At 49.4% G+C, this 17131-nt stretch overlaps 1 protein-coding gene across 1 annotated transcript in view; it reads right to left on the reverse strand.

The window, feature by feature from the left end:
• Nucleotides 1–3728: 3728 nt before the first annotated feature.
• Nucleotides 3729–17131, reverse strand: part of TBX4 (T-box transcription factor 4) — a gene marked incomplete at both ends in the record, with an annotated part of 29602 nt that continues 16199 nt past the window's right edge. Inside the window, 4 exons of the mRNA XM_084299908.1 lie at nucleotides 3729–4351; nucleotides 5726–5967; nucleotides 6448–6536; nucleotides 9630–9782. Coding sequence (XP_084156034.1) covers nucleotides 3729–4351; nucleotides 5726–5967; nucleotides 6448–6536; nucleotides 9630–9782 — 1107 coding nt within the window. The remainder of the gene's footprint in view (nucleotides 4352–5725; nucleotides 5968–6447; nucleotides 6537–9629; nucleotides 9783–17131) is intronic.

Genomic DNA, 17131 nt, shown 5'->3' on the forward strand with positions numbered 1-17131 from the left:
AGCAAAATGTGTTCCTGCTGCCGTACACCGAACCTGGGCGCGGTAACGTTTTAATGCTGTGCAGGTTGCTGGGTCTGTTTTAGTGGTGTCTGCAGTTTACCGTTTCTAATTCGAAAAACAAATAGAGCATTAACCTCCCACCTCCGGCTCCTCCAGGAGGCTTGGATACTGTCGGGCTCCGCTTCTGGAGGCCCAGCAGCTTGGCAGAGAGCTGCCCCATGGGCTGGTGGGGAGCTTGGTGCCGATCACACAGCAGCGAGCGGAGCCACAGCCACCAAACCCACCCAGATGTGAAACACAGAACTGAAGCGGGACCTGGGTGCCTCCCCCCTTGCCTCTGAGCTCTCTTTGGGATCAGACACAGAAAGCGAGTTAGAAATTTTGCAACGAAAACAAAACAAAAGCAAACAGACACCACCCTTCCATTCCTTAACTGAACGCAGCCAGAATGCGCTGCAGGGGTGTGCTGGCTGCGGGTCTGTGTTCGGTTCAGATGTGGTGTGTGAGCTGGATGCTATTTAGTGCTTGCTAAATGCTTTTGTAAAGGCCGAGTAGGAGTGGGATCCCCCTAACTTAACTTCAGCCATTTAGAAATGGGAAATCTAGCCTGGCTGAGCTGGATTCCTCTATGAGTGGAAAATATCATCACCATAGCATGATTCATCCCCTTTTAATCTAAGTGTCTGATCTCTCTCCATTGACTATAAAAGGAGCCCAGCTGACCAGATTAGCATATACCCAAATTTTGGGCATTTCTGTGCTAACTCAGCCTTTTACAACTGAGCCCTGTAGTGGCCATACCATGGCCTGTTTTTAAAACTAGGAGCTCGCGGTGTGCCACGGGGGTTCACAGAGCGCCTGCACAGCACCGAACCTTGGCCGTGAGCTTTACAAAAAGCCTGATGGCCACGTGTGCCCTCATCTGCTTCCATCTGAATGTTGAACCCTGCATTAGCTACGGGTTCAAGGCTCCTCTGCCTTCCCTGCATGAGCAGCAAGCTGTCGGAACAATTCTGGTAGGAGTTACTTTCAAATCGGCCTTAAACCAATAAATATTGCATTAATCAAGAGAAGCAGAGGAAAAATGGTGCAAAATAGCGGCGGTGATTATTCATGGAAAAGGACATTATTATTGTTAGTCATATTTGTAAAACAGGCAAAGGATCCAGTCCAGCTTGGCATGTGGACTCTGGGCTCATGACCCCATAAATTGTAGGCTACGGTGGCAGTGCTCGTCTCGTGGTGTTGATTCAGTGTCACGGTGAGGAATGACCCGAGCCTTTCACCTTATGGCTGCCGATACCCTAAGACCCCTGCGGCCCCCCCAGCCCTGTTGTTCTTCACCACTGTACATGCAACCGGTCCACGCGTAAGTATGGGAGCATCATTTTGCTGCTCCTGTTACAAGCTGCTTTTAACTTCAGTCTAGCAGTGCTTGTGGTCCATTAAAAATAAATAAAATAAAATATAAAAAATAAAAAAGGAAAAGAAACATGAAATACTGAAAACAAACAAAAAAACCCTTAGTCTTGCAGCAGGCAGTTAAAGTTTGCTGGTGTCGCTATGGCATGGTTATAAAGGGTCAAAGTGTTAATTTTGGGCGTTAATTGGTATAATCAGACAGTAGGAAACAGAAGACAGACACAGCAGCCAGTAATTCACCACAGAATGTTTTTATACTAATTATTGAAATGCACCCAGAGACAGTTTATAGTAGTAAAATGACTTTATGTTCTGATATGTAAAATAAAATGTCCATGCTATGTAACAAACATTTAAAAATTCCACACCACCTGTATCTAATGTGGTTTCTAATAAAGATTTATCTGTAGTATATATGTTTTTTATCTAACCAATTCTTAGTTTTTACATCAAAGGTGTGTAATAAAAAAAAATCTTAAATAGATGTCTTTCAAAAAAAAAACTTGCAACATTCATCTTTATTAAGTATTTCATTCGTAAAAAGCAAAGCTGAATTGGACACGTGGCCTGCATTTGTGATATATATATATATATTTTTATATATATATATAATATATATATGTATATAAATAGCTATTCAGCATGCAAAAATTGTAGTGATTTCCAAAATCCGATTACAAAATCCACACCAGTCACATACATGGTTTGCTGATTTGGTTTAGGACTGTCCGGGTTGAAGCACGACCTCCACCTTAGTGGCCTCAGGGTTGTCTGACTGCGAGCAGCTGCCCTCGTTCACCAGCCTCTCCTCATTGGAATGGATCCATCCAAACGCAGAAGCACCTCCCGACTTCCAAATTTGCATTTCAGCTTTTTGTCTTTGCCCAGGTGGGAAGCAGGGGCAAAAAGCTTCCCCCAACCCGCTGTTCACGATTAAGGCTTAAATGCTGCGCTCTTTAGTGGAACCAGACTCCTAGCACCATTTCTGTGCTCTCATCTCTGGGTACACCACGGCAGCGCCCGGATGCTTGGCGAGACGGATGCTGCTTGTGCTGCACACTACAGACCGGAGCTCCAGAGCTTTTTGGGTAAAGTAAATGGGAGTTTGGGTCCATAAGGAGCACAGCTTTCTCTGCCATGTGAGTCGGCTCAGTGATTCTCTCGGCACTCTGTAGGCAAAGCCAGCACTGGAGTCAGTTCAAGATACTTCCATGGTAAACAATAGTAGCAATGTATACACTGGTTACAGATTTTTTACCTGTTCTACAAATATTTGTACACTGTAAAGCCTGACAGGTAATGGGAACTCTTTCCACTCCCACCCCCCAATTAAAAACCACTTCTCTATGCCTCCTTTATGCTGAACACAATTCTTTCTGAATTAGCTGCAAAAGAAAAAAAAAAAAAAAAACATAGCACAAAAGGCACATTTCAGCTGAATACGAAAGAAATCAAGGACCAGCAAATACAGAAATTGTTTCTGGAAAGTATTAGCGACTTTTAAGCTTAAACTTCATAAATATATTGCAATAAGCAAGTGTGATTCAATCAATGGATGAGAGTCTGAAGACACTGGGTCTGTTCCTAACGCTGCAATTAATTTGCCGTTTGGCCTGGGGCTTAGCGCTTCGCTTCTCGGTCTCCCACAGCCACGAAAGATGGTGCTGTGGGGGGAAGAGGAGACGCTTGTGCATCGGGGCCTGCTCTTCTCCACGCCATGCTCCAGCTGCACCGGGGAGCCACCGGCGCGGCACTGCAGCTCCCTGAGCCCGCTGCCCCGCACCCGGCACCCGCTCAGGCTCCCCCATTTCGGGGGAAAGGGAATTTCTGCAGACGGAAAGAGCCTGGTAAGTGCTGCTACAGCAGTCCTGGAGCTACGCGGCTGAACAGATGGCGATTTCCTTTGATTTGGGGGATTCTGTGACTTCGCGAACCAAGTACCGTAAAAGTGAAGCTCGTATTTTTCCCCAGTAGCCAAAATTTGCTTACGGATGTTTAATGTTATAGGCAAAAGCAAATGACTAGCTACTTCGCTTGTTAGTCACGAAGATGGTTTCTACTGGATCAGTAACGAAGACGCGAGAATTAATTTATTCGGAAGTCAGTGAGAGGCTGATGAATCCAGCCCTCCGAGACAGGAGTCGGAATGCTCCGTGTGCCTGGAGATACGAGCTCTGCACGCACACAAACCCCTCTGGAAAGGCACACTCGTCTCACCGAAGTGCAAGTTACCCACAGGTATCAACGCTGGCTTAACACCGTCCGGGAGCAGTAACGCGAGCTGTGGCACCCCTGGGCCCGCGGAGTCATCCGTCAGTCCAGTTCTCCACAGTCCCCATTCCTGAATGGTACTGCAGCGACGACTCCCTTGACAAGGAGAAGCTTTGGGAGTAGAGGAACTCGTTGGCTGCGTTTAGGTGCGGAGAGGGGGGCTTTCTCTCGCACACAGACGGGTGCACCCGTTCCCGAGGGAAGGAGGAAGGAGGGACGCGCTCCCGGACCTGAGACTGGGACAGCTGGTTGTAGACACTGAAGTGGCTGTTCCCTGGGGGCTGCGAGCCCTGCCCCGCGATGGATGGGAGCCGCGGCATCATGGTGGTGGCAGTGAAGTGGGCGGGGAAGGGCTGGTAAGGCACAGTTTCCATTGTCTGAACACTGTAGCTGGTGTAAGGTGCGACAGAAGTCCACATATTGCAGCTCAAGGGGGGAGGCGGAGGCGGCAAGTCGTCCACCGCCGGCACACCGGCGATCTCGGCCCCAGACCCAGAGTACATACAGGCGTCCCGCGGAGTCACCTCGCTGCAGTAGGAAGGGCTCAGCATCTGCTGGTCGTACGGTGGCGGGGAACGAAAGTAGTGATCGTCTCCCACGGACGAGGAGGCCTCCAGGTAGGAGCGCTTGCAGGGCAGGTCCAGGTGCCGAGCGCTTTCTGTGAACAGAGAAACCAATGCTCAGGAGCAGCTCCCGGGGTGGTGGCTCTCAGACACAACCCAGAAAGAGCTGCTGGAGTTTTTATGAAGTCCCCTCAGAATCCGAGCAGGCAGTCTGGGATTATCCTGCTACATTACCGGTGCTCTTTTTTCAGACTAATTTGCTTAAACCGTTTTGCTTTGGGAAGACAATGTACAATGTCACGACAACATTGTGCTGCAAACGTCAGAGTAATCCCATCAGCCTCAAAGCACTCTGATGACATTTATCAGGTTAAGTAAGTGACTTGGCCTACTACTCCCACATCAGAGATTACTTCACGTTCACCCAGATAACAGAGGTCCCTGACACTGCTGCAGTGTTACCCCTGACAAATTCAAGAAGTCTCTTAGAGGCCCTTATCGGAGTCTTTCTTCCTGTCATTGCAAAAATCACCATACATTCCCCAGAGATTCACGTCAAAAGCTGCAGAAATATCTTGAGATAAGAGACCTTTGCCAACCACCCGGCCCTCCCCTAGGCCTCAGACTCAGAAGCAGCAACCCCATTCCTGCGATGGCCACGGCGGCGTTCGCCGGCCGCCTTCTGTTAGCTGTTAGGAACACTCTCCGGATGAATTTGTGAACTCATCTGCAGATTAAACATCTGCTAAAATTACACATTTGCCTTGCAGTCCTCGTTACTGGTGCTGCTAGATTCCTCATTTGCCCATGATCAGAGGATTCTCACAGCTTAAATAAATTAGCAGCCAATGAGACATGCAAATAGAAGGATTTTGCTGGGCAGAAATTTTCCGTTTAACTTAAAACATGCCATGATCTCATCTGAAGCTGGATTAAAAGGAAGAGAGTGGAGCTACAGTCCGCTTAAACTTCAGAACGAGTTGATAAGGAGGAAGGGATGCTTACACACAGCCACCACAGTCCCACTAGTCTGCAGACATCGAGATAACTGCTAATGGCTTCATCCTGGAAAGTGCTCAATGTGTGCAACTTCGTTAATGCTAATGGCAGTGTCAGGACATTTCAGGATAGATAAGGGCCCCTCCAAACAAATATTATTAATTCAGCTGATTCAACAAGCGATAATTTTCCAGTGTAGCTTCATTCCATTTGAATTACGCATTCTGATTGTTTTTTTGTTTTGTTTTGTTTTGTTTTTCAGCTCTGATTCCAGAGGCTTTATTTGCCTTCTATGGGACAAAACCACTAACAAACAACTGCCCAAAAACTCAGCTCCAAAGCACGTTGGTCACTTTGCAGATTAAGGCCTAAGAGTCAGAAAACAAACTGGAATTAATGGTAAGCATAATGCCCATGCTTTTAGGTCTATTATTTGCTCTAATATTTTCCCAGCTATAAACTCTGGTTACCTCTTCTTTTTAGGCAATGATAGAAGAGCCCTGAATCTCTCTGTGCTGTGAAGGTGTTGAGTGGCAGATCTTGAGTATCTGAGGCTGCAAACTGCATGTGAGCACCATTCTCATACTGATAATGCTGAAGGGTCTGGTGACTCCCGTGAAGTGGGTTAACATCTGGCTTTGTTGAAAGCTGGCCGTGACTGGACACCAACCTCTGCCTCATGATGCTTTTGGAAATTACTGGATATTCTTTGCTAAAGGAGGTGAGAAAAATTATTACCGGTTAGACAGCAATCAGCATTAACAGGAGGGTGAAATATTAGTTTGGCTTCCCTGGAGCATCCCCATCCAACGACTGCAACGCCCTTTGCCAAGCACGATGAGCTCAGCCTCACCATGCTCCTCTGGGTGTGGGTAGGCATGACGACAACACAGAGTGTGTCACTGAGCTAGAGGAAGAGCATTTCAGAGGTATAAGGGCATTGAGTGCCCCAATGTCCTCAAATACAAGAAAATTGGGTGTCCCCATGGCATTTGAAAAATTTCTTCAAAGTGCAGCACATGGATGTATTCACACCATGCACAGACACACACGCGATGGAATACTCTCTGGCCACTGCCAGTTGGGCAGGAAGAAGCCCTGTGGAGCCCATCCTGTCCTTCTGTCCCTCCTGTCAGTCTGTCCCTCTTGTCTGTCCATCCCTCCTTTCCACCTGCCCATCCTCCCACTGTACCTTTGCAGTCGTGCCACACGCAGGTCGCTGTCGTCGCTGCCCCTGAATCCCTTAGCAAAGGGGTTGTTCTCAATTTTCAGCTGCGTTATCTTCAAGAGAAGGAAATCAAGCAGAAAGCATTTGAAAAGAGATCACTTGGTATTTTTCCTCCGTGAGAAGAATCGTAACTCAAACAGTGCTTTGCCTTTAGGCAAGGGAAAGGGTCTGCCTTTTGCAAGAGCTGCCTTTTCCCCCAAGAGATACAGAGCAAAATGGTCAAAATACCTTAAAACAGAATAGGCTTAGTATTGGTGGAGCTCAGCTTTTGTAATGGAACTGTGAAAGATCTGCCACTTCGTGAAAATACTGGAAAAAAAATCTTTGGAAATTTCCCTTTAAAAAAAACCAAACAGTTCACCTGGCCAACAGCCCCAGTAAATACAGCCTTCCTTTGCCAACCCTGTCCCCGGCCCCTTCCCTTTGTAAGGTGAGCACAAACCAAAACCTTACAACTGTCAAGAACACTGGGGAGAGGTAAGTACATGTCTAGTGTCCACTAATAAAAAATTAAATCGAGCACCGCTTTAACAAAGGATTTTTGCATAGATCAATAGGCAGCAACAACGACCACCTGAGGGGGTTACCTTATGCCAGCCTGCATCCGATTTTAGGGGTGAGGGTGACAAGCAGGTTCTGTGCTCAGATGACTTGCCAAGAGAGCTGCTATAGCTAATGACCACACGTTTAGCAACGCTGAAAAATAACCAGCACCAAAACACTCCCCAGAAAAGAGCTGGCTGCTCTCGGTGAGGGGGGAGGAACGTGTTGACATGTGAATTTAGGCGGCCGTGAGCACTGCTCCTATCAGCACCGGGGGGGTCTGTGGGGCACAGGCTGCAGCCAGGGCCCAGCACGGGTGCTCCCGGCCCCACCTGGCCCAGTTGGGGCCGTTCCTGTGCTGCCAGCAGAGCTGGGGGCAGCTCCCCCCCAGCTGATGGGCCACGAGGTGCGTGGGGCCTTCCTGGCTCCCGACCAACCTCAGGTGCACGGCGTCACAGCGTTCTGCTATGTGGTGACCCTACCGCCCAGCCTGGCTACTCCCAGCAGCCCCGTTCAGACACGACACATTTTAACAAGTTTGTTCCTGCTGAAAAAATACGTTTTTTCCATTACTTCATGGTTTTCTTTCTCTCTCCCCCCTTTTTTTTTTTTTTTTAAGTAATTTGCAGTTGCTGTTAGGCTGGGTGACATCAGAGCTCCAATGTCTGTACAGTGAGTTTGGAGGTGTAATCCTGCCCCTGTGGACACCGGGGAGGGGAGGGAGTTTCCACTAATGTGAGCAGCATCAGGGTGTCATCCGTCCTTGCCACATCAGTCCCCTGGCTTCATGTGGCCCAGGAGGGAGCTTTGGGCAACCTGCACCTGGGCTTGCTGGCCCTCTGATCCCAGAGCCTCGCAGTCCCTCCTGCCACAGAGGCTCTCAGGTTTTGCTCAGAAGGTTGGCCACTTGCAGGGACACATCTTGCTGGCTAGGCATTCCTCAGCTAAAAATAATTCTGCGGTTTGTTTGTTTGTTTGTTTGTTTCCTAAAAGATGCCCAGACTGGTATTTAAATTGTTGATGCCCGAGGGAATAAGCAAACCCATTCTGCTGTTCCTCGGTGCCTGTGATTTGTGGGGAGGGCGGTGAGCCCGTCCCTCGTGTCCAGCCACACCTGCAGGGCTGCCCCGCCACCAGCCCAGGGGTGTTCGTGTGGCAGGGACAGTGGAAATATTAAGTTTATGAAGCACTTCGGGAACCCTAGGGATGAAAGGCCCTATTGACCTGGAGACATTTTAAGGGGGTATTAAATAAGCTCTTTTCAGCCTTTTCTGGTTAACCATGTTTAGGCAACCGGTCATTTTACACCAACAACTACAACTGTCTAACAGGATTCACTTTGGTGTCCAAATAGGGACCCCTTTTCTCTGTCACATTCAGGGCTCTGCTCCGAGTCCTTTAACTGGCTCACTAATTGCAAACGCTTGCAAGGACTCTGTGCTTCGAGCATCAAAGGGCATACAGGCATCCTGCTTGGGAGGAAAAGGTCTGGTCAGGTTATTGGGCAGGAAAAATTTCACATCTGTTCCTGCTCCTGGAGGATTTTCCTATGAATGCCTAGAAAAAGAGCTGGTGCTGTAACAAGTGGCAGATGGCACAGCTGGGGCACCAGGAGGGCTCTGGCGATGCTGCACACCCTGTCCCTTTCTTTACCAGTCCCAACGTGCTTCAAAAACTCCGCCTGATCAGCCTGGCAGGGCACGATGCTCATGCTCCCTCTCCACCACGCACCCCACAATAAAACCTGGTTCATAGGACACTGAGAACCGAACATGCCGGCACTGCCTCGCTGTAGGGCCATGCTGTGGGAACCTGCCTGCCCTCAGCTGGGCGGCCTCAGCTCCCCGGGCTGATGTAGGAGGGAAGGAGGCACCAGGAGACACAAACACTGCTTTTCCCAGTCCCACTGCCCGAGCCCTCTGCTCCTCCCTCACCCCTCAGCCCACCGCCGGCACCTCCTGCGGCTCATACGGGAGCAAAACCCGGTGCTGCCCCTACCACACCACATGGAAAATAAATAGAAAAAAACGAACCCTGCTGTTAGTGGGCATCCAGAACCAGGCAGAAAGGGCAGGACCAAGCCCTTTGTGTTTTCTATCCCCCCCAAAACAAAACACAGACACCCAAAACCCCTCCTGCCTTCATGTCCTAACGCAGGCTTGTAGCTGTTTTTTTACGGTTACATTCCTTGTGTGTCTCACTAAACACACATGCTATAATTACTTTTCGCTGTAGATTTATGAGCAAGCTTTACCAGTCATTATTAGGTTTGCTTGCTGTTTTGAATGACATCTTGGAGTTTATGAGCGCCCCGATTCATTAGTCCCTGGACGAGCCGGGCTTGCCAGGATGTTGTTACCCAACTCTTTTTCATGCTTCTCCTTAGCTGCATCCTCCCGGCTCTTTGGTTGTGCTTAATGCTTGCAGGGCTGGGATGGGAGCTGGTCTTTTAAAGCAGGAGCTTTCAGTAGCATTACAGACCCCAGCTGCCCTCCTCAGCTGGCCCCAGCCAAGCACAAACCACGCTGGGCACCCGCGGAGGGCTGAAGCTGTGGGATCACGCAGCCCCAACCCACGCACCTTCAGACCCAGACGCGCCGTACCTTGTGATTCTGGTAGGAGGTCACCGAGATAAAGGAGGTCTCCGGGAACACATGGGTGCAGAAGGCCGTGTTCTTCGAACCGAAAGCGTTGTTCTCATCCGCCTTCACAATGTGCAGCCGCGGTTGGTATTTATGCATTGAATTAAGAATGATCTGGAAAACAATTGATGCTAAAGTGAGCAATCGAATGTTATAAAAAAAAAAAAGAAAAAAAAAAGAAAAAAAAAGATGAGCCTTGGCTACTTGACAGGCTTTGCTAGCAGGGCACAAAAGCCCACTTGTGGGCTAAGTTCCAGCTTTGCTTTCAAATTGTGGGGGAAAATTACGTTACATAAATGTGTACGAACCAAGGCAGAGAAGGTATCTGCTGCTCTGGCGAGAGCTGTTGTACTCAGCTTAGGGCTTTTCTACTAAATTCTCATTTTCTTATTGCTATTGGACAGAGTCAGCCTGGGTGGAAAAAAAAGCCATAAATTTTTTTCCCAGCTCACGTTGAAGCTGCACAATATATATAATTCACCAGCAGACTGGTCCATAAAGTTTCCTAATAAATACTTTACTGAGCTGAAAAATACACAGTTTAGCAAAGGAAAAAAAAAATTAAATTAAAAATTCACAAAAACCACGGGGGGGGAGAAAGAAAAAAAGAATCTTTTATCTGCCGCTAAAAGAAAGCTACAAACCAGCAGGGTTTTTCCCTCCTGGCTGTGGAGCTGACCATGCGGGTGGCTGGGGCCGGGCACCCCGCAGCCCCCCGCAGCTCTGCAGGTGGGACACGGGGACGGGCACACAGGGGCGAGGGGAGGAGAGGGAGCACCGAGGTCCCAGGACGCCCTCGCTGGGGTTTGCCGCAGGAGGGGTGAGCGCGGGGCTGCCAAAGCACGGAGGGGCCACTGCGGCATTGTTCTGCCACAAAGAATGGAAGCGCCTGCGCGTCCCAGAAAAAGAAATGGAATTTCTTCTAAGGAATGGGACGATTTTAGGAAAAGCCGTTATTGCTCTCTCTGGGCAAAGAAGATTCTTTGCGTGCTTCTCGTTTCCTCAGCACACCACGCTTCAAACTTTTCTCCCTTCTCTCCAAATGTCTCAAGGAGCTGCTCCTGGAGCAAGCTTGTCCCCAACCCAGCCGGCAACCAGCACCCGGAGCGGCTGCAGGACACATCCAGCCCCACGGGGACATGGGAGAGGATCCGGCAGGGAACTCCAGCACAGGTCGGGTCTTCAAGGGCTGACGGAGAAACAGGCAGATGATGGCAGGCGCACGGATGGACAGACGAGTGGATGGACGGGCAAGGAAAGCCACAGAGCAGCAGAGCTCCACTGGTTACACAAACGGTGGGTTTAGCCGATAATAAATGAGGATTGCTAAGAAACAGAAGCCGTCTACTCCAAGCCCATCTGTGGAGTTAGCAAACCTCCCCGTGCTCAGCCGAGTGGAGGTGCCGCGTGGAGCCGTAACGCCCTCCGCCTGCCTGCACGGAGCTGCCCACGGTAGCCGGCTGTGTTATATACCACTTAAACGCAATTTTTATTGTTGACATTTTCCAGACAGCCCTCCTTGCTCCCCAAGAGAGAGAAGGAGGAATTTTTGGCATTTTATCAGCTTTGCATCACGTCTCCGAACCACTTTGCAGCTGTTGATATGCGGGCTGGAGAGCGGAGGGTCGGCTCAGGTTCTGGGTTGCAGCCTTCCCTGCGCTTTCATGTATCAACCTCTCGTAAAACCGCCGAGATGAGCAGCACCAGAGGGCTCGGGCTTTCATGGGAAGGGGCGCTGAAACTCTCAAACCTCAGTAACTAAGCACTGAGGCCGATAACTATGGATTGTACAGGGCAGAGGCTAGGCTATGCTATGTTTTGCTCAGCTCCTGTCCCTCACTACCCAGGCTTGGCAAGGCGACTTGGGCCCCTCAAGTCAGAGCAAATCTCCAGAAAACCAAAGAAAACCATCTTAACCTGTGACGTCCGAAGGGATGGATGAACAGCCCGTCTCCCAGCTCCCCCTCGGACCCACGGGGCCATAATGACCCCTCTAAAAATCCTTTTTTTTTTTTTTTCTTTTAATTTTTGATAACCATCTCTAAGCCCAAGGAGTCCAAACAGTTTCCAGAATTAACAAGATGACTTCTTGGAACCTGAAAGAAGCCTCCAGGAAAGGGTTTTTGACAACGTTCATGGTTACAGCTGTGACTGCAAATCCTCCTCGAAGTTCATTTTGAGCCGCTTGATATTTGTGAGCAAAAAAATATATCTAAATGATATATATAATTATATAATATATAAATGTTATATTATGTATAAAATATAATATATATATATATGTAATTATCTATGATGCTACATCTGAAGGTGCCCTGTAAAAGCACAAACCTGGCTGAGGTGCTTCACAGCCCTTGGCCTTCCCGCTGCAGAATGGCAGCAGTGTTATCTGCCAGGGCGTGCTTTAGTGCCCGTCTTGCTCCAACCAACCTGCCACAGTCCCTTCCTTGGATCCAGGCATGAACACACAGCTGGGGACAGGGCACAGGCAAAGGTGGTGAGGGCACAGCTCCGTGGAGGGCACACGCTCCCACAGCTGATGTTTCACATGCTGGAAAATAAGGAATTGTGCGTGGAGGCGGTGCCTGCACACACAGCCCCCTTATTTATGCTTGGCTTAAAGACCGTGCATCCAAAACCCTTGTGAATCCTTCCGAAAAGCCTCCCAAACCCTAGCTGCAAGCCCCTGCGCCTGTGCAAAGTGAAATGCCAAAAATCCGGGATAAATAGTTTTAAAGGCTGCTGTGGAAAACCGGTCGTTGGCTAAAAATACGCAAAACAAATGTAAATTCCACTCCGGTGACGAACATCAGTGGAAAGATTAACTTAAAGAATTGTGACAAAAAATGAGAAGTATTTTAATTGACGGGCCAGAGCTGGGCCACGTGGGGATGCTGGCGTTACGCGTACCTGCATCGTGAGGCCGTGGGGGACTGGTTCGGGGTCAGGCCTTTTGGAACCATTTTCAATACCAAGTATGGACAGTTTGAAGAACGGTAGCTACTAGAGAGGTGTTTTAAAGAAGAAGGTCAATCAAAAAGAGATCCCAGTCTGGATCCTCGAATCAGATGGTTAAACCCAAATTTGGGATCTGGAGGGTGATGTCCTTGGGATCCCCACATCACATATGCCCACGAGATCATGACAGACAGCCTCCAAAGCCCAGGCTAAGTTTACACACATGGTGGGGCTCTTTATCCCCCCATCTCACTCCTTTGTGCTGATCACACAGTTGGCAGCTGGAACTTAAAGGGTGGTTTTTTTATTGTTGTTGTTGTTTTTTCTGGCATTCCCCGGTCAGCAGCAAATGTCAAAGAAATGGTGTCATTTGCTCCTTCCATTTAGTGCTACTGAGGAAAACACTCTGTGAGCATCTCGTCTTGTGCACTGCTGAGTAATGTCGGCTTCGGGGCCTGAAGGCGTTTGCCAGTTTGCAGGATGGGGCCCAAAGGCCAGAAGCTGGGTATGGCCCTGCCTTGCCTGTCGCAATCCTTGAACTCACCAGTAAAATGTATTTACTTTCATATGAAATTTGGGGAGTTGATTTAAGAGCGCTCCCTGTTTCTCCAAGGTATCAGATGTCATATGATGCAGTGGTTGTTATGGCAACTGCCCTTTTTATATTGAATAGTAAATGGCTACGAAAAAGCCACATAATTTTATGGTCGCTCCCAGGGGATCACATAACTAATATAAAATCTCTCATTTTAATACATTTTTCTGCTTCTTTCTTCCTTCCCTCTATTCTTTTTAAACCGAAGAAGGCTTTGAGCTGAGGCGGGACGCGGCGCGGCGGCACAAAGGCCCAGCCCCAGACCTGGGGCTCTGCGGTCCCGCCTGGAAAACAGCCACAAAAACAGCCCTGGAAGAGGAGGACGAGGAGCCACGAAGCCACAGCCTCTCCTCGAGGCAGGCCTGGAGGTGCCTTGTCCCTGCTGGTGGGGATGGAGAACCTGAAATCACATCCCACCTGCCTGCTCCCTGCGCCTCTGCTGCATGCTGGGACCCCAGTGCAAGCAGCAGAACCAAACCCCTGCCTTCGGGCAACCTCTACAGCAGCTCCAAAGTCTCCTGCCCCTCGTCCTGTCTGTTTCCAGTCAGCTTCAGGACTCTCCTGAGCTGGCTCCGTGCAAAGAGCTGAGAGCTGTGCCCACACCACAAGTGCGCTCTCCCCGCACGGCCCTGGTGCTCAGGAGGAGCCGCCCCACACCGAGCGCTCATCCTGGCAAAATGCACAATGGGGAGAAGAGGGAAAGGCTGGAAAATCCTGGGAAAAGAGTCAACATGAGCTCACACAAATTGTTCCTTGCGTGAGGGCCAAAGCTGTGATTATTATTATTTTTTTTTAAGTTTTCTTTTCTTTCTTTCCCGGTCCCTTTTTGTCTAATGTCAGCTGAAATTCGTGGTGGTGATTCCCAAGCTCTCAATACAGTGATGTGGTGGAGAACTTTGCTTCCACACTAGCTCCTAATTTCCACATGGAGAGGGCCGGGCAGGTGCCAGGCACATCACCTGCTAGAGCCCCCCCGAACCACCCCCACCTCTCTACACCAAAGCTCCTTCACCCGCCATGACCTTGTCATGTTCTCCTTCTCCAGGCCAGCTCCCCACCCAAGGCTGGAAGAAGATTTCAGAGTCTGATTCCAGTTAAACTGCAAAAATCCACTGCAGTTGGCTGATACAGACCAGCAATGGAAGAACAAAAAGATTTAACACAAGAGATGCAAATCTCCCTTCCAGCCCAGCACCCCTGGCCCATTCTTGCCCAGCTCTTTAAATGACATTTGCGGATCTGCTTGTCCCTGTGCAACTCATGCCGGGCCCTGCCACACGTAACCCTGCTCCTTTCTCACAGGGGCACAGCAGCCGACACAAAACTTCATCTGGAACCTTCCCATTTAATTGGGTTTGGTCCGTGGTGTCATCCCCATGCAGACACGGCTGGGCCGCAAGGTGTGAAGCAAATTAATACCAAAGAACCCTAAATTGAATTTGGGGTTTCGTGAGAGTAAGAGGACGTGAACCTAATTAACATGTGCCTGGCAAGCAAAGAGAGAAAAGTGCTGAAATTAAATTGATCAGAAAGTGAGAGGGAAACCCCAAGTGTAGGGGAATAATATCTTTCAGTGATGATCACATAAAACCAAGAAATATGGAGAGAAATAACAAACTCGTCAGTAGTAAAGAATAAAGCTAGTAAATAACAGATTTGTGTCAAGAAAATTGAGGAATGTCACTGAAAATGTTAGCAGAAGTGACAGACCACCTGTAACCGCTCAGGAACTGAAGCAGCCCTGCCTGCTGGCAGCAGGTACAGAGCTGCGCTGACCAGAGGCAGGTGCAGCGTGCGCACCACGACCACGTGCAGCAGCTCAGTGCTGGGGGGGGGATTAAATTAATCTCCACTGTCATTTGTCCCGGTCTCCACTTCAAATCTCCACTTACTTGTCTTTTTTTCCACAGGAATATTTTTATGTATTCTGTAAAATGAAAATAATTTCCAATTGATCCGGTCCCAGCGGAAGCCTGCCAGAAATACTGATGCGATGCTATCGCTCTTTCCAAGCCGGCCTGCCTGCAGCAGCCCACGAGAAAGGCTGATCCCTCTGGCAGGGACTGGATTTCGGCAGAGTCATTAACAACAACAACAAGAGAAAATAAAAATAAAATAATAATAATAATAAATAAATAAATAAAAAACAAACAAACAAACAAACAAACAAGATGTGCTGCGTTCGCTCCGCTGTGGTTCTCCACGCCTTATGTGCGCTGGCTGGCTGTGGCTCCATACGCTCAGAGCCTGCCTGCAGCTGGAGGAGGAGGGGGCTGCGGGTCAGAGATGATTTCCTTCCACACAGGTTGTTTTTGGTGTGGCAGCGTCCCTTGAGCTGTAGCCCGTGGTAGCTCCTCTGCGGATCGAGCACTGCATGCGGCAGGTACTCGGGAGTGCGATCCAAACCCAGGTGAGCTTCGGCACTGCCAATGTCCTTCCAGACTACTCAGGAGTGACCAAACCAGAGCCCTCCCTGCTGCAGCACTGAAAGCTGGCACTTATTTAGTGGTTATCTGCACCTCACACGGTGCAGCCTCATGCCCTCCCTGTCTATCACGCATGGAGCACAAAAAAATGGAAGTCTGCACTAATTACCATTTTCTGCTGCTTCACAGCAGCCCCCATGTGCTTAACCCCTGCTGCTCGTCCTGTCCCCCCGGTGCCCGATGCTGGCAGCAGCACACCTCCCTGTGCACTCAGCAGCATCGCAGAGTTCTGGGGAGCCAGGGCTGGGGCCATGTGAGTGCCCCGAGTTATTGGTGACACCTGTGCCCTGGGCACCACTGCCATATGCTCAGCACTGCACGAGAAAGGAAAGAAAAAGATGATTTTCTCTTCAGAAATCTGCCTGTTTCAGCAGCTTCAATAACACCTTGTGGCAGGAGACAGAGAAAAGCCCAAAGAGAAACAAGAGCAAAAAAGCCAGATTGCTTCAGCGAGTCCCATGGGACTGCCACCTCCCCGCAGTGCCGGCGTCCTAAGCTCACGGAGGGCCCGGGTCCATAAGGACTGTCTCACGGGCGCCCTCCACCCTGCTGTTTACATACTTGAAACCTCTGAAGAAAGTGGAATTCCATTCATGAGCATTTATCACTACGGAAGTGTTTGTCAGGACTCGCTCAATTTTTCCCCACACGCCCTGAGCTAACCTCCCGAAAGAAATACGAGCGTCCTGCTGTCCTTTCCAACCGAAAGGTTATTTTTGTGCATTTAACTACAGCTGGTGCTAGCTAACTGCTCCGTTAGCACGTGTTGTGACATAACCTGGTTCCTGATGAAGGAGCGATTCTCATTTTTCATCGGGAAACACAGCGAGCTGCTCCCTAGGCAATGAATGCACGGCAGGCTTTGTGCGGGAGGTGGCACCGCCAACACCACGGAGCCATCCCCGTCCCCATCTCTGTCCCCACAGACACAGCACAAAGGGACAAAATTCGGCCCCACAGCCACAGACAGCCACACGGGGGTACCCAAGGCCCTACCCAGCCGATCACCTCCACACGTGGAGGTTTAAAAAAAACGCATTCATCTCAATTTTTCTCTAAGCGTAGGTGGCTCACAATGCTCTCTTCAGGATCTGATCGCCCTCTCCGTAGCTGAACGTTACAGTGACAGCCGATTTCTTAATCCGTTCTCAACATGAGCGTTTCTCGCTTGTTAAGCCCGGTGTGAAAGAAGCCTTTCATGGTCGAAAAATCCCCCAAGAGGAACATATACAGCCCGCACTCGGCCAGCGGTGTGTGAGCGGGCACGAGCCTCCCTGCCACAAAACCCGCTCGCTGCGGCTCACCCGGAGGGTTTTGAGCACAGATTACAGAGCTCTGCGCTTAATTTCTTCGTATTTAAAATCTGTAAATTTTTATTTGTCTGCATTGAAAAATGCCTCCCATGCCTCTGCCTGTAACTCTAA

This window comes from Netta rufina (assembly GCF_964035555.1).
Source record: "Netta rufina genome assembly, chromosome: 21".
Classification (NCBI taxonomy): domain Eukaryota; kingdom Metazoa; phylum Chordata; class Aves; order Anseriformes; family Anatidae; genus Netta; species Netta rufina.